The sequence below is a fragment of the Poecilia reticulata genome, chromosome 8 (genome assembly GCF_904066995.2).
Source record: "Poecilia reticulata chromosome 8, P_reticulata-male-v2, whole genome shotgun sequence".
Classification (NCBI taxonomy): Eukaryota; Metazoa; Chordata; class Actinopteri; order Cyprinodontiformes; family Poeciliidae; genus Poecilia; species Poecilia reticulata.
This window is the reverse complement of record NC_088837.1, coordinates 10,640,097-10,665,317: the sequence shown is the minus strand read 5'-3', so window position 1 is coordinate 10,665,317 and position 25,221 is coordinate 10,640,097. Positions and strand designations below refer to the sequence as shown.

At 38.0% G+C, this 25,221-nt stretch overlaps 1 protein-coding gene and 1 long non-coding RNA gene across 2 annotated transcripts; both read left to right on the top strand.

Moving 5' to 3' along the window:
* The first annotated feature begins 587 nt into the window (after positions 1-587).
* On the top strand, positions 588-24,134 carry slc17a7a (solute carrier family 17 member 7a). Its single transcript, XM_008416577.3, has 13 exons — positions 588-983; positions 8,244-8,496; positions 14,839-14,957; positions 15,090-15,204; positions 15,283-15,370; positions 15,870-15,956; positions 16,313-16,455; positions 16,568-16,717; positions 18,079-18,211; positions 18,826-18,936; positions 20,830-20,957; positions 21,040-21,109; positions 21,184-24,134. The coding sequence occupies exons 1-13, from the start codon at positions 922-924 to the stop codon at positions 21,477-21,479; spliced, it is 1,755 nt and encodes a 584-aa protein (XP_008414799.1). The 5' UTR covers positions 588-921; the 3' UTR covers positions 21,480-24,134.
* LOC145552505 (uncharacterized) lies at positions 9,490-12,457 on the top strand. The gene is made up of 2 exons (XR_014088575.1): positions 9,490-10,143; positions 11,177-12,457. It is a non-coding gene; the product is annotated as an uncharacterized LOC145552505 (long non-coding RNA).
* Positions 24,135-25,221: the final 1,087 nt, after the last annotated feature.

Genomic DNA, 25,221 nt, shown 5'->3' with positions numbered 1-25,221 from the left:
CAAAGGCTTCTTTGAAAAGTCAACATCCAACATCCAAGAATTTGAGACTGTAATTCATGCTTTTGTTTATTCTACATAAATTCTTTGCACGCTGTTTGCAACCGTTGAGTTTGTGCTTGCAGGCTGCTCACATTGCAGCTGGATTTCAAGAAACATTTTTTACATCTGTTTTAGTTAAGACTTCCAGCCTACACGGCTCACAAAAAGCCAGAGATGTATGACTTTCAGGTGAAATTTGTGAGAAATGGAAAAGTTAACGCCACATTGATATCATGCCATGAAAGTGTTGCGTTTTAGTAGAAGCGTGCAAATAGGATTTCCTCATCTCAAGCAGCGTAATGAATCAAAAACCAGCGACGGTGCTACGTTCGCCTGTAAAAGTCATATTTGTTTTAGGTTTCTTTGTAAGTCCAATACATCTCTTAATAGATCGCTACTTCATTTGCTTAAACTGGTAAATACTACTTGAATATTAGTTTCTGAGAACTACAGATTCTGCACTTCCTATAGAAACAGCTTGACTTAATTCACCACATGTGTAAATTATTCCAAACTACAAAAAAAAGCACATTATTCGCAGTTTTATGAACACGTGAAGAAAAGCGGGGTGAAAACAAACCACATCTACGTCTTTTAGCTCTCATCACTCTGTGAGCAGCGATGACGAAGGTTTGGAACATTAATATTTTAAATCCTTTGCCTCTGCACGGTCCAGTCCTGCACACTGACAGGTTTCACGAATGCGCAGAGAAATCTAAAGGCTCCCACCTGTCGCAGACCGTCAGCGGTGCTGGTTCGGTTGGGGAGGGATGAGAGAGGGAGAGTGATAGACTGAGCGAAAGAGGAGAGCAGCGCGCGTTCAGGCGGGACAGCAGGGCGCGCAGGACTTCAGCACACCGGCCGGGTCAAGGAGCTGCAAGGATGGAGATCCGACCGGACAGGTTCAAGGCGGTGGCCGGGAAAACCTTGGGGAAAATTCACAGGTACGCAATCTAAACATTATTGATATTTTCAGGCTGATGTTCTGACTTTTTACTCGTGTTTTCTGTTTGGACGCGCCATGCTCTGACCATTTCAGCTTTATTTATTTTATTTTTTTATTTTTTTTATTTTAATTTTTTTTACAGTTTAGAAAGTTTTTAAATTATATAGCTAAGGAGGGGGAAATGCAGTTTTGCTATATTTTATTTTACGCCAAAAAAAGTGTAGTTTAGTGCACCGCTTTGTGGAGTGCAATGATTGGAAGTGAAAGTGGAAAAAAATGGGTCGCCTGATGGAGAAAGACAATTGTTTGTTTGTTTGTTTTCTTTTTGGGGAATGGGGAATTGTCGTTTTTCTTCTTTTATTGTTTTCATTTCCATGTTTCTCCAAATGCATTTTTCTGATGAGATGTGGCCCTCAAAGATCAGTTCAAAAGAAAAGTCTGGTTACATAATATGTTCGTGATACATTGACCTCGCTGATATCTGTCTATCTATGCTTCTCTTACGTTTTTATATGCATGTATTTTTAGCATTAATTACCCAAATTCCTGTATTTTATTACATAAAAAATTAATAATCGTTGTACATCATCTGTCGTTTTTGGATATTAATCCTCAGTTAAGAAGGCTTGTAAAACGAGAAAGAGAGATAGTAAAAAAAAAAGCTGAAGTACATTCTAAAAAATAAAAATACTTTTTTTAAATGTCTGAAATACAAAACCCTAAAATTTGAAGGTGTTGCAGTCTTTTTGTTTTACCATGACTGTACACTGTAAATGTACATTCATTCATACAAAGAGCTTAGATCATGTTCAGGTGCAGTTCAGAGTTCATTTATAACTTAGGGAACAAAAGAGCATATAATAAAATAGTTGTTGGCATTTGCCTGGACAAAACATGAAGTCTTCAGGATGTTGTATGGATAGTTCAAGTCTTTTTTTTGTTGACATTTTAATGTAAAAAGTAATGCTAATGTTGCAATCAAGGAAAGAAAAAGCAAACTGCCTGTCAACAAGAGTATTTTCCACCTCTAAATGATGTATTCAAGTGTCCCTTCATATATAGAAACAGACCTTTATGTGTTTTAAACTGTTTAACATGCATATACTGTAAAACTGAATCTGTATTTGCAGAAAGTCAGTGAAGTTGTGCGGCTATGTTTTGGCATTTCATGTCAACTCAAGAGTTGCGTCTGAAACTGGTTTGCAGACGATATTTCTGGGAGGAAAAAGGAGAGATTAAAGACACTGATAGAACGAACCTCATGCAATAACCAACGCTTTAAGCTTCCGATCTCTCAGGATTTGAGGTAGCAACCAAACGTACAAATCCCGTCCTGAAATAGCCTGTTTTTCAGTCCAGCTGTCGAGCCATGCAAATCCCCGAACTCTCCCCTCCCACTCGCTCCATCCTGGCTCTATGTCACTTCCTCCTGTCTCTTCCTCCTCCTTCTCGTCACGCATCCATCGAACTACCAGCTGAGGGTCACCTGATCTAAAAACAAAAACCCCTCAAATATCTCCTTCTCAGTATCGGATTGGTTGTAGTGAACGTTTTTGTGACTTTTAGTGTCTCACCAGCACAAGATTTGAAACAGATTTAATGTTTCCATTTGAAATTATGAAACTGTGGGCAAACGGCGCAGCAAAACGTGTCCTAACACATGGCGTTCCTGGTGTTTGCAGTCTCTCCTCTGCACAGAGAAAACCGTGATTCCCCCCTCGATGAAAGCAGCCAGAAGTCCATCTATTATTTAAACGTTTTTTCACTCAGAATGCATCTCTTGTTTCTATATTAAACTGCACTAGGTAAGCACAAACTTCAGCCATGTAAGGTCAAGCGCATTCCTTGTTTCCGCAGTAGCTGAACTCTCAAAAGAAGAAATAATCCACTCGCTTTGTACAAGGGAGACTACTTAAAAATATCATCATGCAGAATCATGGTTATCTAATGAAAACTGTGTTGAAATGTAACACAGCTCCTAATGAAACATAAAAAAGATGGAAGCTGAACGCGTCGAGGATTGCTTGAGAGCTTATGGTTCACTACATAACAGGCAATACAGAAAATAACAGGTAATCCATATTTAATCCACTTGACTTGGAGCACAGTGCGTTTTTCTGTTACTACCTTTCATTGCTCGTTGTTGAGATGAAATATTCAAAACAAGGGCAAGATGATTTCATTTACTTCTGCTTGGACATCAGCGATTGTTTTTTTTTTGTTTGTTTTTTTGGAGGTAGTGGATGTGACTGCACTCTTAATCAGTTTTGGCATAGTTAACTGGGTCAATCTGGCATGTAATGATGTGTGTGGAAGTGTTTAAGTTAAAAGGTTTTGGTTTTTGTTTTTTTGCAAATGATGCATGCAACATAGATGAGCAGTTTGGAGAGTCAGCTGCATCCACCCAGCATGCTTCTTTTTTTTTTTTTGGCTGCAGTGTTGTTATGCATGCATGAAGTCGGTCCAGCTCCACCGTATTGTTCTGCGCACCGTTCTGGTTGTGTTTTAACCGCAGCGCCACGGCAACAATGGATAGTTTATTCAAGGCGCCTTAAAAGTGATAAGTGTATGAAGGTCACACGTGTGGACACTCAAACACTAGAGGTGTGTTTGAGTGTGTGTATGTGTGTGTGGAGAGTGGGGTGGGTTGAGGGGGGGAAGTGCCCATGACAGGATGGGGAGGAGGGTGTCTCCCTGGGTGACACAGTCCCACCGAGACCCAATCTGTTCACTTCAGGGAGCGTGAGCGGCTCACAAAGGAAGAGGGGGGGAGGAAACACCACTTTCAGGATCACGAATAAAACACATTCCTTTATCAAGTGTTTGGTGCAAAATCTCAAAATGTTGAAATCAGGAAATAAAGGGGATCAATTTCTCAACATGAACGCAAACAGAAGCTGACTGGAGCTTGTGCCGTTATATAATATTTGCCACCCCCCGCCCCCATCACCGGCTTTCACTCAGTCGCTGTCATCCTCATAAGAGAGGATTATGCAGAACACACTGTGAACTGGTGAATTTGATGCACAAAGACAAGACCGAGGTCACTGGGCGTAACTGCCTTATCACTGATATCAAATCATTGCAAATTTAAACGGTAAAATCAGGCTCTGAACACGAACGTCAGCTTTAAACGCAGAACTAAACTACTCGTAAATATGGCACATTTTAGATTGTAACTTAATATGGAGCCGTTAAAAGTACAATTATTCATTTTAATCTATGTGCTCCTACAGGTGCAGGTTTGAAAAGATCAAATAAGTAGGAATAATAATTTATGTGACTGTCCTACTCATAGTAGGACATAAAGTTGAACTTTTCTGTTTTAAAATGAGAGGAAATATATTTATTTTGAACATGTAAAAAAAATTGCTTCGTTCAAATAAAAAAAAACTCAGACGTGTGGAATGCAAATGTTCTCAGCTCCCTAAAGTAAGAATTATGAAGAACTATATTTTATTACAGCTGCAAGAGGACATGTAGCTCTAGACAAACAACAAACACTATTTCGTCTGAGTGACCCTTATTTTCCTTTGGGACGTTTTTAAAGAATGTAAGAAGTCAAGATAGCTGAAGCATTTAAGAGTTCTTGTGGGTTAATACAGAAAGGATCCAGCAGCTCTGAAGTCCTGATGTTTCTCACCTTCAGGACTTCTTTCAACGCTTCTTTTTTTCCCTATACTCAAAAATGAAAGAAAATCCAGATTCTACCTCTCTGGTCTTCTGATAATCATTTTCTCAAACCTCTCTTCTGTCCTCAAAGAAGAGTAACAATTATACTGATTTAAAATGCACACTTCTGGACTCAATGATCTCCACTGGGTGTCATTAGAGTAAAGAAACCAGAAAGAAAAAAGTAAAATTGTTGTATGTAAAACTATTTAATAAGAATTAAAGTTTGTTTCTAAAGTCTAATGATTGAATCGCTGTAAACACATCTTGACATACGAAGCTCGGGTCTGATTCCTGTGGCCCGTCATCGGATCGTGAGCCTCCGCCGAGCCCATTCCTGCTCTAATTACGATATTTCAGGGAGCCTGAGGTCGCGGGGCTTCTGCCTGCTCATGCTCTCCTGCTCATTAATTGTTGCCAGCTGAGACCAGCCAGGTTCTCGCTATACGCTACGCCGAGTGGAAAGTTCAGCTGATGGAACCTCCAGCTCCGTTGTGATAGTGAGCCTCAAAATAAAAGACCTTTCATCCTCGCAAACCTGCACAGGTGCAGAAATGTTCCACGCTGGCTAGCCTGTCAGACGCTGATAGATCTGCTTTGCTATGCTGGGACACTTAAGCGCTCACAGGGCAGAGACAGAGTGGCCTTTGGTGGGAGACACGTAATTAACAACCACTTTTCCTGTGGGCTGCCCTCGTTAGTTAGCAGCATATGCGTGGATGTCAAGCTGCAATATGTTTTTTGACGCCTAATGAGGATCCTCCTGCAGCTTCCGCGAACGCTGAGCTAAAATTCAGCTTGGGCTCCACTCAGGGGGGAGGGGGGGCGAGTCAGCACATTTGTTTAGCACACAGAGGACGGCAGTGTGAGAGCAACCAACTGGCTCAACCTGAGATGTGTAAACAACGTAGCAGCCTGACCTCAGTTTGCAGGGGCTTAAATAATACAAACTATTTCTAAACAGCTTGAAATTAACTCTAAAAGAAAATAGTGTGATCGATGGATCCATTCATTCTTTACTCACTCTTCTGTCATCCGTCTACTCTCCTTCATCCATCCTTCTTTCTTTCTTTCCTTTCTGTCTTTGGGGTTTTTTCAGGCTCTGTACTTTAAACCTGAAATATTTTTTCTGATTTCATGTTGAATTTTCTGTATTTAAACTTTGAAAGTTGACTAAAAATGAGCAAAAACATTTAAGAGACAAGCATGTTGACATGAAAATATGTCAATTTGTTTTTATTGTACTGTGGCTTGCATGTTAATGCACATCCTGCGGCTGGTTCAAAATACTACCTGTAACGACAGACATCAAAATTCCTCTTTATCTTCCACAGTCAGACAGGCAAAAACCCTTCAAATTTACTGGCCTTCCCATGTTTACACCAACAAATATGTTGAATTAGAGTGTGTTAGATGTCAAAAGCAGATAAATCACGTTTCAGCATCTCTCCTCAAACATTTGTCGCGCCAAATGTAGAACATGCTGAAGCGCCTGCCTGTCCCTCCATATTCATTTCCGGAAGTAAATCATTTTTGTAATCCTAATCTGAATGTGGTGACAGATTATGAGGGAGAGAAGGAGAGAGAGAGAGAGGGAGAGAGAGAGAGAGAGAGAGAGAGAGAGAGAGAGAGAGAGAGAGAGAGGCTGCAGCCTCACTAATCTTTTCTATATTCTAAAACTATGTTGCTTTGCAAGTATTTAATTTTATTTTTCATTTTCTGTTCTTTTTATCAAATGTAATGAGAGACTTTTAGTTGCATCTCTCTCTCTATCGGAGTGTATTTTCCTTGATTTTCTCAAAGTGTTCTGCACATATTTACTGATTTGAATGGATGAACAAATAGATTAGAGAGCCTGTTGTATAAAGAAAGAAAAGTAGAGGCGTAAAGGGGAATCTGCAAGCAGCGTAAGAAATATAAACACGTCATAGATGGAGCCAATTGTACATTCAAAGACCCAGAAGCCGGTGGACAGATAGGTTGTGGCAGATTATGGTGTAAAAAAGAAAAACATATGGAGTAAAATATTAATGCAACTCAAAAACATATTAATAATTGACCAGCGCCAGAGTCAGCCTGAAGAAGTTTTCCTGGAGTTCTGGCAGGTTGAAGAAGTTTTGCTACTGCAGCCTCGGCACTATGATTTTATTTTTTTAAAACCCAACCAGGATCCTCACTGCAGCTCCTATCCTTCTGGTTATCATGTCTGCTGGACTGGATGATTCTCCAGCTCAGTGACTAACTGGATTAGCACAACGCAAAGTGGAGGTCTGAGCGCGTGAAGTGAAACATGATGAAAGAAAACCTACCCTGCACAATCACACAGAAAGCACAGAGGAAGCCGCGTTCGCTTTCATCAGAGGTCCGCTCGCTTCGCGCTCGTCTGTCAGCGGGGGGGAGATCTCGAGCGATGTTGTTGTTACACAGATGGCCACTCCTCTGACTTCTCTGTTTGACGCCTGTGGAAAAATGTGACTCTGGAAATAATCCCACATATTCAAACAACAATACACGCCACTAAGATTTGTTTATTTTCCTTTAAAGGTGAACAGAGTGTATTTCTTTTCCTGACACGAAGACAGTAGATTGAAAAGAAAACAGATTAAAATGTGTTAATATGGTGGTTTGTAACTTAAAATATATAATAAATTTTATAAGCTAAGTCACTTTACAGATGTTTCCTTAACAACATCATATTTCTTGTTATAAGTTGAGGAATTGCAGTCAAATGATCCTCATAGTCAGTTTTACTAGAGATGCTCCAGAACAACCTATTTTTTCTTGATCAACTCTGATCAATGATTGCCAGGTTGGACACTGAAGAATCTTTTTTTTGTTTACCTCTCCATTAAATGCATCAAACTTAGGGTTAGGTAGTAAACCTTCATGCAATTGGTCAATTTACCAAAACCACTCCAAGAGCGCATCCTCAACTAATCCAGTCTTAGAAAGAATCAAAATAAAGAAATCCAAATCAGAATCAAATGTTCAGATATCGAAGAAAATAAGTACCACTGCTGGACAGGAGAAACTTGATTCTTTATCTACTTTTTGTTTTGTTTTTTATGTGCAAAATTCAGAAGTTTAGGTATTTTAGTCTTACAGCTGCCTGATTAAAAAACTGGATCTAAATTAACAACGTTCTTTACAGAAAAAGAAGACCCAAGAGAATGAGCAATGTCTTGAAAATCTATTAAAAATCAGCTACGTATCCGATTATATATTAGTTTGTAGTGTCAGGTCACAGTACTAACCATCTTAAGGCACAGTTGTAACATTTTTTTTAAAGAAAATACATATTTTTTAGTTTGTTTTAAGTACCTAAGTTCAGACCTTTTTATTGAATCTATTTTTAACCAGGATAAAACACTCAGTGAGATTACTATTCTCTTTTACTAGACTCTGTGCTAAAACTGAAGCACAGCTTTTATTAATCAACAAACGAGTTCAAAAAGCAGACTTAGATCTAACATAGAGACAAAAAAAATCCCAAAAAGGAGAAGAAACACATTTTTTGTCAATCCATCTTTGGGGTTGGCTCATATGCCTTTTTTTTAATATACTTTATTTTGTCTACCCGCTTTAGGCTCATTGAGAAACGACAGGCCAATGGAGAAACCATCGAGTTATCAGCTGAAGGCCGCCCGGAGCTGGTGGAGGAGAAGGAGCTGCCCGTGGTGGACTGCACCTGCTTCGGCCTCCCCAGGCGGTACATCATCGCCATCCTGTGTGGTTTGGGCTTCTGCATCTCCTTTGGTATTAGATGCAACCTGGGTGTTGCTATCGTTAGCATGGTCAATGACCATACGGTCTACAAAGGCAACAAGGAGGTGCTTGTGGTAAGTAGTGAGAAATAATTTGAAGGACATATTTTGAAAAAAAAGAAAAAATCAACGTGAAGGCTAATTTCTGTAGATTGCTAGCATTATTTCCTGTCCTGTTCAAGCTAGTTTTACAGCTTATGGTCTTTGTAAAGATAATACCTGTTATTTAGGTTTAAAAATACAGCTTTGTTCAATTAATTTGGCATTTCTGTGGTTGTAGATGAACATATTTAGATTATATGTCATAATTATGAAAGGTTTGCAACTTTTTGGTAAAATAAGAGTAATCTTTTTACAGACCAGGATTAGGACACACCACAGGTAGTCACTTTTGAGACAAGTGTATGGAGAGCCATTTCAGCCAAAATTAAATAAATAAGTAAATGGGTGAAATAAATAAAAAATGAGTAAAATAAATCAAAAAATGAAGAAAATTAGTGAAATAAATAAATAATTTGTTAGATAAATAATTTAGCTTTTTCATTAACCCATTTTTTCATTTATTTATTTTTCATATTATCAATTTCTCAATTTCCCTTTTTTCATTAATCTATTTTTCATTTACCCACTTTTCATTAATCTATTTTTCATTGAACCATTTTTTAATTTAGCTTTTTCATTAACCCCATTTTTCATTTTTTTATTTTTCATATTATCAATTTCCCAATTTCTCTTTTTCATTTATCTATTTTTTATTTATCCCTTTATCCATTTACCCATTTTTCATTAATTTATTTTTCAATTAACCACTTTTCAATTTCCCTTTTTTATTAACCCAATTTTTTCATTTACTTATTTTTCAGATTATCAATTTCTCTTTTTCATTTATCTATTTTTCATTAATCTATTTTTCATTTGTCCATTTTTCATTTAGCCCTTTATCTATTTACCCATTTTTCATTAATCTATTTTTTAATTTAAACATTTATAGATTTCCTTTTTCCTTTAACCCGATTTCCTATTTCCCAGTTTCATTAATCAATGTATCATATATCCCTTTTTTATTTACCCAATTTTCTTTTATCTATTTTTCATTCAACATTTGTTTGAAAAATCTTTACTTTTCCCATTTTCCAATTTCCATTATTCATTTAGTATTTCCTTATTTTCTTATTTATCACATTCTATTTCCCCGCAAAACTTAGGGAAAAAATAAATGCAAATGAGGAGAGGCACGTCATCAGGCTACAACTTCCCCAATTGGTTGGTTAGCGTCACACCCATACTTTGCTTCAAGAAAGATGGCGACCTACTAACGGGTTATCAATAAGCTGAAGCTCATTAACTTCATTAGAAAATAGTGTTATTACTCCTGACTTTATTTCTCGTGTGGCCGCTCAGACAGAACGTGTTTCAGTTGGCGGCTCTCATGGACTCAGAGCTTCACCGTCGGGAGTTTTTATAGTTTGAACGAAGCGGCCGCTGAAGTTGGCTTACGATTGAATGTTCGGGACACCTTCGTAGCTACCAGCTGTGATCCAACTATAAGGAGCAACTTTACTGTACATCGTAAGTTGAACTGCAATATCCAGAGCAGCTCTATGGAGCATCGGGCTGAAAGAATGAGAGTGGAGAGCCTTGGAGATCTGCATCGGAGGCCATCTTTCAGACATGCACCGCTGCTGTCCGTCCAGGATCCTCCGGTTGCCCAGACGTTACACGGTAAGCTACTAACGCTGATGTTTGTTTTCCAACTACAGTCATATGTAATCAATAGGGCTCAATTACGATCGTGGAAGGGTTTGAGTTGATCTCGGCAGTAGGTGACAAACTGAACGCCTCCAGGATGTTGAGACCAGCACGTCCTCTGATCCAATACATCTTATTAAGGATAAAATCAACAAAACGTGTTCAAATTAATGGCCCAACAGGTTGATTAAAGACAGTAAAAAGGTAGGAGTGGTTTCGAGTCGATCGCCTTGTTTTACCTTTGTAAACAGACAACCTGAATACAGTGACATTTAGTGAGGGTACAGAATGGAGAATGGATAAAAGCTGAACTGCTACAATCTTTGCCTCTCTTGGTTACATCCCTGAGGTGTGCCAAGTGTGGCCCACATGCATATAAAGTAAATATGACTATTAATTTAAGTATTTCTTTGTATGTATAACTTGCCCACCTTAGTTTGCCTGTTTTTGGTCAACGTGTGCCTCAACATGTGGTTACTGTTCCTTAGAGGTGGACAGAGGACCCACAATTTATACTCCAGGAATAACAGCAGCACTTCAACATGTTTTTACTCAAAGTAAATCGTAGCTGAATAAGAAATTAAACAAGAGTAAAGAAGCATTTGGTAAAAAGTTGATCAACTGATCAAGTTATCAATTATTTCATATCTAAAAATAATTACACAATTAGAAGGCCCAAAATATTAAGTTCAGTGGAAATGTTGGTATTTTAAAAACAAAATGAAAAATTAGTTTAAATAATAGTGATGCCTCATAATAAAATGACTTGAGTAAAAGTAAAAAGTTCAGCATAGTAAGAGTATTCCTAAAAGTTCATTTGAGTTTCAAAAAGTTACTCAACTATATTTAAGTAAATGTAATTAGTCACTCCTAAACTCTGCCCTGCTGAGGGAACAGGAGAAGGAACTGTTAAGGAAATAAATTAATCTTATTTTGATACTAAACATTGTTTCAATTAACAAATGAATCATAACACCCAGAACATATTCTGTTATGTTTATTCAAGGGTGAAGGAACAGAATGACTGGAGGTTCTGGCTGAGAAGGACCAGGGCTGACAGTGAGGAGAACCGTCTGCACTGTGAGCAGCACCAGAACTCCTGATGGATCTCCTTCAGGAAGAACCAGAGAGACGGCCGACCTCCACAGAGAAGAGTTCACCCAAACATCAGAGGAAATATTAATGCTGGTGCTCAAACAGAGCAGCCTCTTTTCTTAAACCCAACACACACAGGGTGTTGTGGCCTGATTAAAAACCTGCTAACTTCAATTTAACTGAAACACAGAACATCCAGAAATGTGATGAACTTCAGCTATAGAGTGGAAATGACAGTGAGATGAAAACATGTGTCTATATCACTCTGTTATACAGGACATTAACATTTTAAAGTGTTTGTTCCAGAGCCCCTGATACAAACGATAGCATTAGCTCATCCATCAGACATTTACTGAGGCCTGAGACATGCAGGGCAGACGACCTGAGGACTGACTGGTTAAACTATTTCACTGACACTTCAGATTGCAGATTTCCAATTGAAGGCGTCCGTAAATGAACACAATCATTATTCAATAAACCAAGCTGTGTAAAATAACTGCTAGGGTTGCTATTAAGAACCCAATATGTCATGTTTGTTCATTTCTACGTTGTCGTACATACAAGGTACGACAACGTTTAGCTTCATGTTGAAGAATCTTCAGTGTAATGAAACCAAAAAATAAAACGGGTCCAAAACTTTCAATCTGTATTCCATTTTTGTAGCTTTGTTCTATTAAGATTGTTTCGTTTACTTTAAGCCACAAACAAACGATCATTTTATTGTCTCTGGGACGTGAAAACATGAGATTTGATTCAATTAGAACTTCACATATTAGAAGGAACACAGATTTCATAATAATCAAACAGTTTGTTTATTCAAAACGGTAAAATACAGACGGTTCATGCATATCAATGGTATAAGAACAGACACATTTTTCTTAAATGAATGTGTCACCAGTGCATTAGGCCGAGTGTTCCTGCTCCAGAAAGGTGAAGGTCTCTGGTCATTCTGAAGCTGTGAGCCCACTGGGAGTCTGAAGGGAAACACTGAGACCAGAGGCCTGCAGGATGGTCTGCATCTGAAAACATACATGATGGAAACATTAATAAATGTGCTGCGCCAAAAAGCTGTACTTTTGACCTGGTGGCGATGGTACCAGTTATGGTAGATCTGAACTTTGGTTTGATGACCTAAATATGAGAAGCTTCAGACTGACAGGAGTTAGGTTAAAGCCACATCTTGTGAAGTTGGGATATTTTTCCTCCAACAGGATCCAGAGGAATCGCAACAAACCAGAAGTTGGACTAGAATTTATTTCAATGTCATTTGTGAATGTCAGCTTCTCATTTTCAACAGTGCATATGCATGTGGGCCACACTTGGCACACCTCAGGGATGTAACCAAGAGAGGCAAAGATTGTAGCATGAGTTCAGCTTTTATCCATTCTCCATTCTGTACCCTCACTAAAGGTCACTGTATTCAGGTTGTCTGTTTACAAAGGTAAAACAAGGCGATCGACTCGAAACCACTCCTACCTTTTTACTGTCTTTAATCAACCTGTTGGGCCATTAATTTGAACACGTTTTGTTGATTTTATCCTTAATAAGATGTATTGGATCAGAGGACGTGCTGGTCTCAACATCCTGGAGGCGTTCAGTTTGTCACCTACTGCCGAGATAAACTCAAAAGCTCCCGTGATCGTAATTGAGCCCTATTGATTAAATATGACTGTAGTTGGAAAACAAACATCAGCGTTAGTAGCTTACCGTGCAACGTCTGGGCAACCGGAGGATCCTGGACGGACAGCAGCGGTGCATGTCTGAAAGATGGCCTCCGATGCAGATCTCCAAGGCTCTCCACTCTCATTCTTTCAGCCCGATGCTCCGTAGCTGCCTCTGGATTTTGCAGTTCACTTACGATGTACAGTAAAGTTGCTCCTTATAGTTGGATCACAGCTGGTAGCTACGAAGGTGTTCCGAACCTTCAATCGTAAGCCAACTTCAGCGGCCGCTTCGTTCAAACTATAAAAACTCCCGACGGTGAAGCTCTGAGTCCATGAGAGCCGCCAACTGAAACACGTTCTGTCTGAGCGGCCACACGAGAACTAAAGTCAGGAGTAATAACACTATTTTCTAATGAAGTTAATGAGCTTCAGCTTATTGATAACCCGTTAGTAGGTCGCCATCTTTCTTGAAGCAAAGTATGGGTGTGACGCTAACCAACCAATTGGGGAAGTTGTAGCCTGATGACGTGCCTCTCCTCATTTGCATTTATTTTTTCCCTAAGTTTTGCGGGGAAATAGAATGTGATAAATAAGAAAATAAGGAAATACTAAATGAATAAGGGAAATTGGAAAATGGGAAAAGTAAAGATTTTTCAAACAAATGTTGAATGAAAAATAGATAAAAGAAAATTGGGTAAATAAAAATGGGATATATGATAAATTGATTAATGAAACTGGGAAATAGAAAATTGGGTTAAAGGAAAAAGGAAATCAATAAATGTTTAAATTAAAAAATAGATTAATGAAAAATGGGTAAATAGATAAAGGGATAAATGAAAAATGGACAAATGAAAAATAGATTAATGAAAAATAGATTAATGAAAAAGAGAAATAGAGAAATTGATAATCTGAAAAATAAGTTATTGAAAAAATTGGGTTAAAAAAAAGGGAAATTGAAAAGTGGTTAATTGAAAAATAAATTAATGAAAAATGGGTAAATGGATAAAGGGATAAATAAAAAATGGATAAATGAAAAAGAGAAATTGGGAAATTGATAATATGAAAAATAAAGAAATGAAAAATGGGGTTAATGAAAAAGCTAAATTAAAAAATGGTCAAATGAAAAATAGATTAATGAAAAGTGGGTAAATTAAAAATAGATTAATGAAAAAAGGGAAATTGAGAAATTGATAATATGAAAAATAAATAAATGAAAAAATGGGTTAATGAAAAAGCTAAATTATTTATTTAACAAATTATTTATTTATTTCACTCATTTTCTTCATTTTTTGATTTATTTTACTCATTTTTTATTTATTTCACCCATTTATTTATTTATTTAATTTTGGCTGAAATGGCTCTCCATACAAGTGGATAAATAGAGACAGAAAAGCAAAAATGTCTACTTGAACAGCAAAACGTTAAGACATTTTTACGTTAACCTTTACATTTATTGTTGCTGTTACACCCAAAAATCCCCTTTGTGTTACAATAAAGGAAGAAAAAAACCTTTTTCTATTGTTTAAATGAAAATTACCGAATGCACTAACAGGCAATAAAGAGCCATGTTTTTATGCTCTCAATATATTACAGTTTAATGCATTAGGCTACATATCACTTTGGAATATATTACAATTCAATAATTTTTTTTTTTACTTATTGTGAATCAGTAAAGAGGAAAATCCATTCAGCCGTTTATTTATTTATTTATTTTTTATTTTTTTTTATTATTTTTTTTTTTTACAAAACCAACATAGAAAAGCACAAGGTTTAAATCAAGGTCAATCATTGGTTCAGGTCAGTTTCGATATCTTTTTTCGATGGCTCAAATGAGGGCTTCAGTGCAGTTCAATGAAAATAAATGTGTTGGTTAGTTTTGCAACTAATAAAATGTTATTCTTCCTTTCAGGCTGCACAGTTCACCTGGGACCCAGAGACGGTGGGGATGATCCACGGCTCCTTCTTCTGGGGCTACATAGTCACACAGATCCCTGGTGGCTTTATATGTCAAAAATTTGCAGCCAACAGGTGAATATTCCCACTTCTGCACACAAACTTCTTCTGGTGCATTTTCTAAGTGTTTTCCGTTCCGCTTTTCTTCTTCTGACGTTGATTTTGATTTCGACTCTTATAACCTGCTTGCCCTTTGTGTGTTTTAAGAGTGTTTGGCTTCGCCATCGTGGCCACGTCCGTCCTCAACATGCTGATCCCGTCTGCAGCTCGCTGCCACTACAGCTGCGTCATTCTTGTGAGGATATGTCAAGGCCTTGTTGAGGTGCAGTATGTGTCTCTGTGCAGATCTTCACGCTGGACTTTGTGCACAAGCATTTGCTGACCGTGTTTTGCCCTTCAGGGTGTATCGTACCCAGCCTGCCACGGGATCTGGGCCAAGTGGGCGCCTCCTCTTGAGAGAAGTCGATTAGCCACAACAGCCTTTTGTGGTAAAGTTTTTGGAGCTTGCTTGGAACGAAATGTCTGAATTTGAAGAAGAGGCTTCTCATTATAACAAATTTTGCTGGATGATAAATTGTTCCAGAAGTTATTGCTATAGCGATAATGTTGTTGTTTTGAAATAATAGCACAAACACACATTCTAGAAGATCAGCAAACTTTACATTTTAATGAACATTTAACACTGGCACTTAACGACAATTTAAATATCAAAAATAAAATACATAAAACAACAAATAAAATTAATTTTGAAGTCTTTGTAAACAAAATTGCCCTTCAAAAAACAAAACAGCTAGTTGAGACCAAAGTGAAGACTTTTGTCATCCAGTTTTTGGTAGAAAGAGAGAAAAAAAGAGAAACGATAAATTGTGGAAATTATTGAGTTTGTTGTGACAGGCCTACCTGTGAAGTTGAGGTCTGATAATGTAATGAGAGAGAAATAAATGTTTTTACATCTGTGTTGTTTTCTTGTGTTTGTTTCGGTTTTAGGATCCTATGCTGGGGCAGTGGTGGCCATGCCTTTAGCTGGGATACTGGTGCAATACATCGGGTGGCCTTCTGTATTTTATGTCTATGGTTAGTATCCTTAAACAGTGCCTTGCAAAGGTGTGCACATCCTATGAGAACAGAACTTTATGGCTTTTTTTTTCATTACAAAACACTATTTGTGAGATATATTTAGGTGATATTTTATTGGGGATTTTTAATGTGGCAAACAGACAAAAAGCGTGACTGTGACTTAAAAGGCAAGCGATTCTGGTTTTCTTGTTGCTGTTTTGCTCACTGATGTTTTCTAGCACAAATAGCTGGAGTTATACTTAAATTAAACAACACAAAGCTGGTCTTTGACGTGGTTAGTGGCACTGGGATTTTGTTTTCAGACTTACATTTTTTTCTCTTTCCCGCTCTGTCGTCGTCTCGTCCTCTCCCAGGCAGTTTCGGGATATTCTGGTATTTATTCTGGATTCTTGTGTCATATGAGAGCCCAGCAGTCCATCCCACTATCACTCCAGAGGAGAGAAAATACATTGAAGATGCAATCGGAGAATCTGCAACTTTTCTCAATCCCCTTCATGTATGCTGCTACATGACACTCAGAGATTTTTATTCATAAATTTACAAATAAGAGAGGTTGAATGCTTGATGGACGGTGAATTATTTTGTTCCCATTTTTCTTTTGATGGCAGAAATTTAAAACGCCATGGAGACATTTCTTCACCTCCATGCCGGTCTACGCCATCATTGTGGCCAATTTCTGCAGGAGCTGGACCTTCTACCTGCTGCTCATCAGCCAGCCTGCGTATTTTGAAGAAGTTTTTGGCTTTGAGATCAGCAAGGTGAGTCTAAGAACACTTTTTTGTAGATGGGAAATATGGTTCTCCATATGAAGATTTAAAAAGCACGACGTCACTTGTGTGGTTTCGCCCCAAAAGGTTTCTCATATCCAGTCAGTGGGAAGAGTATCTTCACCCACCTCTGCACTGACCTGCAGCCTCCAAGTTGGATTATATTACAGTTTAAAAATCTAGACCATGAGTGATTGTCGCCAGTTTTAGTTTTTAAGATATTTCAACAAGAAAATTAGAATCCTTTCTTTAATAACACTAATGATATATCAAACATTCTCCACATCTAAGGAAATAAAAAGATTATTTTAACCAAACTGTCTCCTTTTAGGCGTTCTTCTAGGTTTTCATGTGGGTGTTTTTCTTTACAGATTTTTATTTTATTTAATTTTTTTGTGTGTGTAGGAAGCATTGTTCTTTGTAGTGCAAAATTAAAGTACTTCGATATTCCATATATAAGTAGCAAACACATGAGAATCCAGGGTTAGGTCGACTTGCATCATGCTAGCATTTATGCTAACAGCGAATTGTTTTATACAAAGGAACCGCGTGATGATTTGGTACCAACAACTACAAAAGATTTAATATTCTGGGTTTTTTGTAAAATGTCTGTGTAATTGGTGAATCCTGTTTCCATCTCCTTGTCTTTGCACTGAAATTAATCTGCTTTGGGATGTTGTCTTTTTAGTGGGAATAATGACATTTTGAGAAAAACCACTCCTAAACCACTCCCTCTTGTTCCACATGCCACAGCACAAAAGCACGTCAAATCCAGAAGTCCTACGTGTTAAATCCTCCCACCTTTTTCTTCACCTTTCACCCCATTCAAGCTTTATTTTTTATCTGTTTCTATGGCAGATCCAGACGTTCCCAGCTTACATGGAGAGCTGCCTTCAAACCCAGATAAAATCATCACTTACCTCTGTTTTTTTATCTTCTTTATTAGTTATTGTGGTCTAAAATTGTATTTTTGGTATATAATGTTTTGAGGTTATCGTCACAGGCGTTGCCAATGAGTGGAGGGAGAACATTTAATCATTAATCACTCTTAAAGTAAACAGTAAAAACTTATAACAGCCTGTTACCTTGAGATGTGAAGGCCACATATCCACCAATAAGTCCTTCCTGTGTTGACTTTTATAGTTTTTACTAAAGTATAAACTTCTGTCTTCTGTCCAAACAAAAAGCAGAGAATGACGACATGGCAGTTTAATTCAGTAGTAAAAACTATAGAGGTATTTTGACGCCTTGTGTCTGTGAAGTTAAATTCCTCAGTACAAAACCTTCTCCCTTTGTCTTTTTTTCTGGCTCGCTCTTATTCCCCACTGTTTCTACATGTTTTTCCTCGTCAGGTGGGCATCGTGTCAGCTTTGCCCCATCTGGTGATGACAATCATCGTGCCTATCGGAGGCCAACTGGCCGACTACCTGAGGACTCACAACCTGATGTCCACCACCAACGTCAGAAAGCTCATGAACTGTGGAGGTGAGAGAGCGTCGGGCCTGAAAGGACGATCTGTGGAGAAGCACAGGGAGGACTGAACAGGAAACAGAGAAAAAAAAAGAGTTTCATCGACGAAAGCCACGACTCTTTATGCTGTTTTGATTTTATTTTAATTGGAACATTGTCAAATAAAAACTACATAGGATTTTAAAAATTTTATATTATCCATATTTATAAAATGTGATTTCTTCTGCTTTCAAAAAACCTGCTAAGATATATTATAAAAAAGGAAACTCAAAATAAGTTAGAAATGTACAAAAACTGAAAGCCAGTGATCAGAAAAAAAAACCTTCCTGTCTTGTGTTGTGATCTGAATGCGCAACACTGTTAAATAACATTAAAAATTAACAACATTATAAACATAAGTGACTCATTTACAAACACCAGCTCCTCTCCTCAGCATCCATTAGTAGGCCTTAAAGTGTAGCTGTATGCAGAATCATATTAATATTTCAGCACAGCGTAAAGGTCATATCACCATGTGCTAAAAAAACACGTCTGGCATTTCTGACATATTTATGATGCACCGCTTGGTAATCAAGAGCAGCGCCGCAGTGAGAAAAGAGTTTAACTGCGTATTTGTTCTCCTGTTTCAGGTTTCGGGATGGAGGCCACCCTCCTTCTGGTGGTCGGATTTTCTCACACTAAAATTATTGCCATTACTTTCCTGGTCCTCGCTGTGGGGTTCAGCGGCTTTGCAATCTCAGGTAGGAAACATGTTTTTAGTGTCTCTATGTTATAGTAATCTTATATCACTTTATCAAAAATACAGCTTTGAATCCCAGAAGACGACTTGACAAGGACTGAAAAAAAAACTTTCAAGAGATTCACCTTCCAGCAGGACAACAACCCTGAACATGCAGCCAGAGCAACAGGGGGTCTTTTAGATAAAAACCTATTCATGTGTTAGGATTACCCAATCTAGGTCTATGCCTTAGTACAATTTTAAATTTGTTGCAAGATGCTTTTCACCCCAAATGCAAAGAATGTGCAAAAAAAAAAAAGACTTGCAGTGGAAATTGCAGCAAATGCTTGTTTATTAAGTGTTGACTGAAGGCACTGAACAGAAACGCGGCACACTTTTCTAAACCAAAGTTTGTGCTTGTAGAAAGACCGAATGTGAAAGCAAATCACTGGGTATGAATAATTTGGGAAGTTTTTACACCTCATCAGTTCACAAGAACTGAGGAAGTATTTTAGTTGAGAATTTGGAAATGAGCTAGTGGGCTAATATTATGTGTTTATTTTTCTTTTTTTTAAAGGTCAGATGATGAAATGAGGAGAAAAAGTTAAACAAGCAGCTTCCACTGGAACACAGTGAGGACTCGGAATTTAAAACATTAGACAAACCACTATTACAGCACTAAGAGCTGAATTATTTCTGATGTTAAGTGAAGGAAGTTAGGATTTACTCTTAAAAACAAGCTCAAAAATCAAAGACGAAGCAGATTTGACATGACTGTCTCTACATCTCTGAACTGGGAGTGGAAATCCTGACACCACAGTGAAAATAAGTTATTAATATCGATGGGACTCAAAAAGTGACCGAGTGCTTTTCTTTGAGGATTGAGTTGGAATTTTTAGCATCCAAATTATAACTCACAGGGAAGGAAACTATTATTTATTGTAGAATATTGTCCCTTTGTGAAACAATGCCCTCTAAAAACAGGACAAAGAAAGACTACCTAAGAATACAAAGGGTGCTGAAGATTGATAGCATTAATGCTGCAGTGCAGCCTGTTGGCTTATTTACAAATGCAGTCTGGACAGTTATGATGAAAAAAAAAATCTTAGTCATCAATAAAATAGCAAGTTTGCTTGTGGAGAGCTGGAACTTTACTGGAATATATATATATATATATATATATATATATATATATATATATATATAAAAGCTGTAGCTTTAGCAGAAATAGCAAAAGGTTGAAATCTGACGGAGCTCCTGTGAAACGCAGCGCAGCTCTCCTTCAGTTCGGGTCTCTCACTGAGCAGACTTCAGCAGTCAATGTGAAGAATCATTTATGAATTATCTATGCCCTCAACATGCACAAAGGCTTTGCAACCCAGCAAACAAATGTCAATAAGTATCACTGTCTTATTAAGTTAGATCAGCTTGTTTCACACTCTGGGTACCAGCTTCCTTTGTTATTTCAGTATGATTTTTCATTTATTTTTCCTGTATTTCCTTTTAATTTCTTCTTCCTTTGCTTGCAAGTGACCAGATTTATCTGCTGTGTCCGACGAAACCTTTCAAATTTAGTCGATTCCCCATATTTTCAAATTGTTGTCCCGTCAAAAGACCCAATGATGAATAATTTTCTGGTATTTCAGTGATTTAATTAGGCTTCCAATGCCATTAAAAACAGAAACAGGCATCACAAGTCCTCTTCTGTGCTAACAGGAAGCATAAGCTACATTTCATATATTCGTCCAAGCCTACCTGGAGGATTAGCACTTTATCACTGAATTAAAATACTCAAATTAAAGGTTTGATTCTTATAAAATATGTCAGAAAATGTAAGTGCAAAAAATAAAAGCATGAATTTATTCTATGATTTTTAAAGCATTCTTTTTAACAATGTCTGTTTTTGCTTTTAAAGGGTTTAATGTTAATCACTTGGATATTGCCCCTCGATATGCCAGCATACTGATGGGAATTTCCAACGGAGTGGGAACGTTATCAGGAATGGTGTGTCCTCTCATAGTGGGGGCCATGACCAAACACAAGGTGACCGATTTACTTCTTCCAAGGTATTCACAATGTTTTAGGTCGAATTTGAAACTAAGTTGGATCTTTTGCATAACTTTAGACGCGTGAGGAGTGGCAGTACGTCTTCCTCATAGCGTCTGTCGTCCACTACGGAGGAGTGATTTTCTACGGTAGGTATGGTCCGCTCCGAGAAATGGTCTGTTTGGTTCCACTTAAAAGCAACAGAACTTCCTCTTCCATCCAGGGATCTTTGCATCCGGGGAGAAGCAGTGGTGGGCCGACATAGAGGACACGAGCGAGGAGAAATGCGGAATAATCAACGAGGACGAACTGGCCAATGAGACGGAGGAGATCTACCGTGGAGGCGGCCAGTACGGGGCCATGGGTCAGCCGGTGGTGGCGGGTTCAAATGGAGGAGGAGGCGGTGGAGGTGGCGGAGCGGGATGGGTTACAGACTGGGATAAGTCTGAGGAGTACGTGCAACCGCCAGGATATAATTCTTACATGCATGGTGGAGGGAAGGAGAAGGAGCTGACATAGAAGACTGAAGTGATTTCAACAAAAAAATAAGTAAATGAGAAGATTGTTTGTGTAGAAGGATTATAAGGGAGCTGCTGAGGTACACTGAGGACATTTAAGGACATTTACAGTTGCACATGTCAAGAGTCTGGATCCGCTATGTTGCAGGCGTGTGCGTGTGTGTGTGTGTGTGTGTGTGTGTGTGTGTGTGTTTGTGGGTGTCCAGTGGATCTGCAGAAGCATACAGTTTTCATTTACAAAATCTGGACTCTTCTCTCCCAGACTTTCTTCCTGATCCTGACTTCAGGGTGAAGGTTGCAGCAGTTTTGTTTCCAAGCCGTTGCTGAGGAGTTTGTGTGTGAGAAAGAAAAAGCGGTGGTCTTTTGTTGTTTTTACATTTTTATTTGTAAGCATTTTGGATTTTTTTTTTCAATTTATGACATAAAACAGTGTTTAAATTACTAAAAATACATTGTGAAATGGTGCAGCTTCATAGTTTCAGAAGAAATAACAAAACATGTCGGTGAAAAGGAGGGTCTTGGTGTTGGCTTGCATCAGTCTGTGCACATAAATATAATCTGATTTTTGATGGAAAAGGTGTGTGTGTGTGTTAAAGTGTATCTGGTTTTAGCAGTGTCCCACCCAGGACAGGGTCAACTATTAGATAAACAGTTCAGGTCAGAGGTTTACATGCACCCAGTGATGCATTCAGACGATTTCTTTTTTTCCAGCACCAGCTCTGTGCTGGAACATACACACCTGGTTCTCCAGACACGGTGTGTGTAACGACATCCAAACAGTTCAGCTCTGGCTCCATTTCACCAGAGTTTGTTCTGCAAGTATTAAACTGGCTTGTCCAGATCTTTCTGAAGCTCTCTGTGAGTGATCCTTAGCTTTCTTCACATTGAAGCCAGGTTAACACTGCCGTAGACTGACGGGATGCCAAAGAAAAAGAAAAAAAAAAGAAGCCCCTGCAATAATAATTGTTCATTTTTAGGATGTGATGTTTTTATGTCTAAGAAAACTGTATTAGCTGTCAAGCATGGTGGCGAAAGCGTTATGTTGAGGGTCGGTTTTAGTGCCACTGTTATTTGTATGTTGTCCAAAGTAAGTGGAATAATGAGAAAGGAAAATGTTCTTCAACTTCGCCACAAGCCAACATCCAGTTGGTTCAGTGTTGGAAACAGATGGATTTACAAAAAGAACAGTGATTCCTAAAAAAAAAAAAAAAAATGCTTTTGGAATGGAAAAATTAGGCTGAGATTAAAAATAGCAGATACTTTAACCCTATTTAAAAAATTGTGGACATTTTAAATTTTGATTTGTGCCTTTAACCAAACCAAACAGAATTATCCAATGACCTACAAAAAGTCAGTGGCGTCTCTGCAAATCGCTAAGGGACATTTTAATTAAATTGCTTGCTGCACGATGATTCCACCCTTCATATTCCTATTTACAAAGACAATGAGTGTGTATAAATGTCTGACCTGAACTACACACAAAAGCAGAAGTTTATGCCCGCCTATCTGAGATATGTCAGTAAATAAAGTGTCATGACTTCACTGCTTATTTAGCAGAACAACGGTTCTGACCTTACACTTTACGAACAGTCAAGCCTTTCCTTCTGTCTCTGGAGCTTCTTCTCTTCTGGTCTATCTTTGCCTTTCTATTTTTCTCTCTGTCCTTTCTAGCTTAATTTCTGTCGTGTGTGTGTGTGTCAAGGGGTCAGGTGTCGCGTGTGCATGTGTGGCAGCAAGTGTGCGGTTGTGTCAGATGCCGGTGCTGAAACATTGTGCGGTGAGCGTGTTTTAATTTGCACAACTTTCCAGCCTCCTCTCTCTCTCTTTCTCTCTCTTTTTTTTCCACTCGTAATGCACAACAAAATACAGAGTGTTTATTTCATCCGTGCACAGCAAAGTGCAAACACGCAGAAAGAATGGTGACACAGATTTTAATCATTAAAGAGAAACCCACCACTGCCAATAAGCAAGCATTTTCTGGCAAATATTGTCAGTGAATGTGTAAAATACAGCCATGCAGTCAAATGTTTCTTTTTTGCACACCCTGTTATAGCGTCTATCTCTGTTTTGGTGCAATGACCGCTCAGGATTTTCTTGCAGAGGAACTACTGAACTGCCTAACCTTTGCATTGAATTCATAAAATAACGTATGCATACTCAAATACACACATAACTCCTGCTTTAATGTTAAGCAACATCTTTCAAATGAAAACATGTATAAATGAGTCCTTTTCGGATCCTGTTTGTCATCAACTAAGAATGTTAAAAAACTGATGTGAGGGCACAATGTTGGTGGCCTCTGTTGACAAATCATTGTTTAAAAGGGTAAGCCAGATGTTGTTCTGAGTGTAACGTGTTTGAGACATGAATGATTATTTCTTGTGTAACAATTTGTTTCTGTGTGTCGTATCGGTGTATCTTTAATGGATTTTCTTCTTTGTCAAACGTTTTGGCTGTTCCAATGTTCTCCTCTCCTCTCTCGACGAAATGTGTGGTTTGCTGGGTGAGAATTGGTGTACGGAGAAGAAAAAAAGAGGTACCGTAATTTAAACTCGCAGAAATGTGGAAATATTTTATGTATAAAAGAAAACTGTACATGTGAGATGAACCTTGTGTAAAATAAAGATTGGAGAGACTTCAGATGGTTTCAACGAAATCGTGTCGTAGGGATCCATTATTTACGCTGAAGGTCCTGCGACACTGTGACACGCTGGATCACAGTGTTTTCACACGAGGACCACAGTTGCATCTTTTTCTCTCCTGCTCTGCCTCTCTCCGTCTCTATCGGGACAGATGGATTCAGGATTATTGCTGTGATTTTAGGCAAAGATTAGATCGGAGAGCAGATGCACTCAGTGGGAAGCGTGAGGCAGAAACATGGACGTCAAAGACAAGGGAAGTGAGGATGATGAGGCAGAGGGCGGGGCACACAATGACTATGTGTGTCAACTGCAGCGCAGCCGACTGAAGGACATAATGTATCCTTAAGCTGGGTGTGGGGCCTACCAGAACACGCATCCACTGTGGATTTGGGTCAAACTTGGGGAATTTTTATATATATATATATATATATATATATATATATATATATATATATATAAAATAACACTTTAACATTTAAGTGAACACTGAAGTGTTCCCTTTATTTTTTTAGCAGTATATATATATATATATATATATATATATTTTTTTTTTTTTTTTTTGTCATTCTTTCTTTTTTTTAAAGTACCATACTCTGTTTTTTTATTACAAATTGCATTGATTTTCAAAATAATTTTAACTTTGACATTTTCTCTAGTGTTATTCGTGTTTTATCTTTCTTTAAGCGGAAGCTCATGAAACACATACATGATAATCCCACTTACTCTAATGTGGTCATTATCTGACAGATTGCAGCTTCTTAATTAATCTCATGATTTAAGATTTAAAAGTAACCCTGAATAGCCAAACCTGAGGCTGGTCATCACTCTCCTTCATCCTGTTTCTTCATAACAAATCTTTTTTTTAAATGTAATTCTTCATTATAAACACTAGAGGGTGCTGAAACTCCTGAAAAATCTAACTAAGCATTCCTATATAAATGAAGGGTTTGCAACCAGAACCACATGCAGCTCTTCATGGCCTTTTAATTAAAGTGGCTGTTAATACCAAGAGAGATATAAAACTAAGTTGTTGTTGTTGTTTTTTTTTTTTACATAAAACTATTTTTAAAAAGCTAATCTTATAGGGTTTCCTACTTTCAT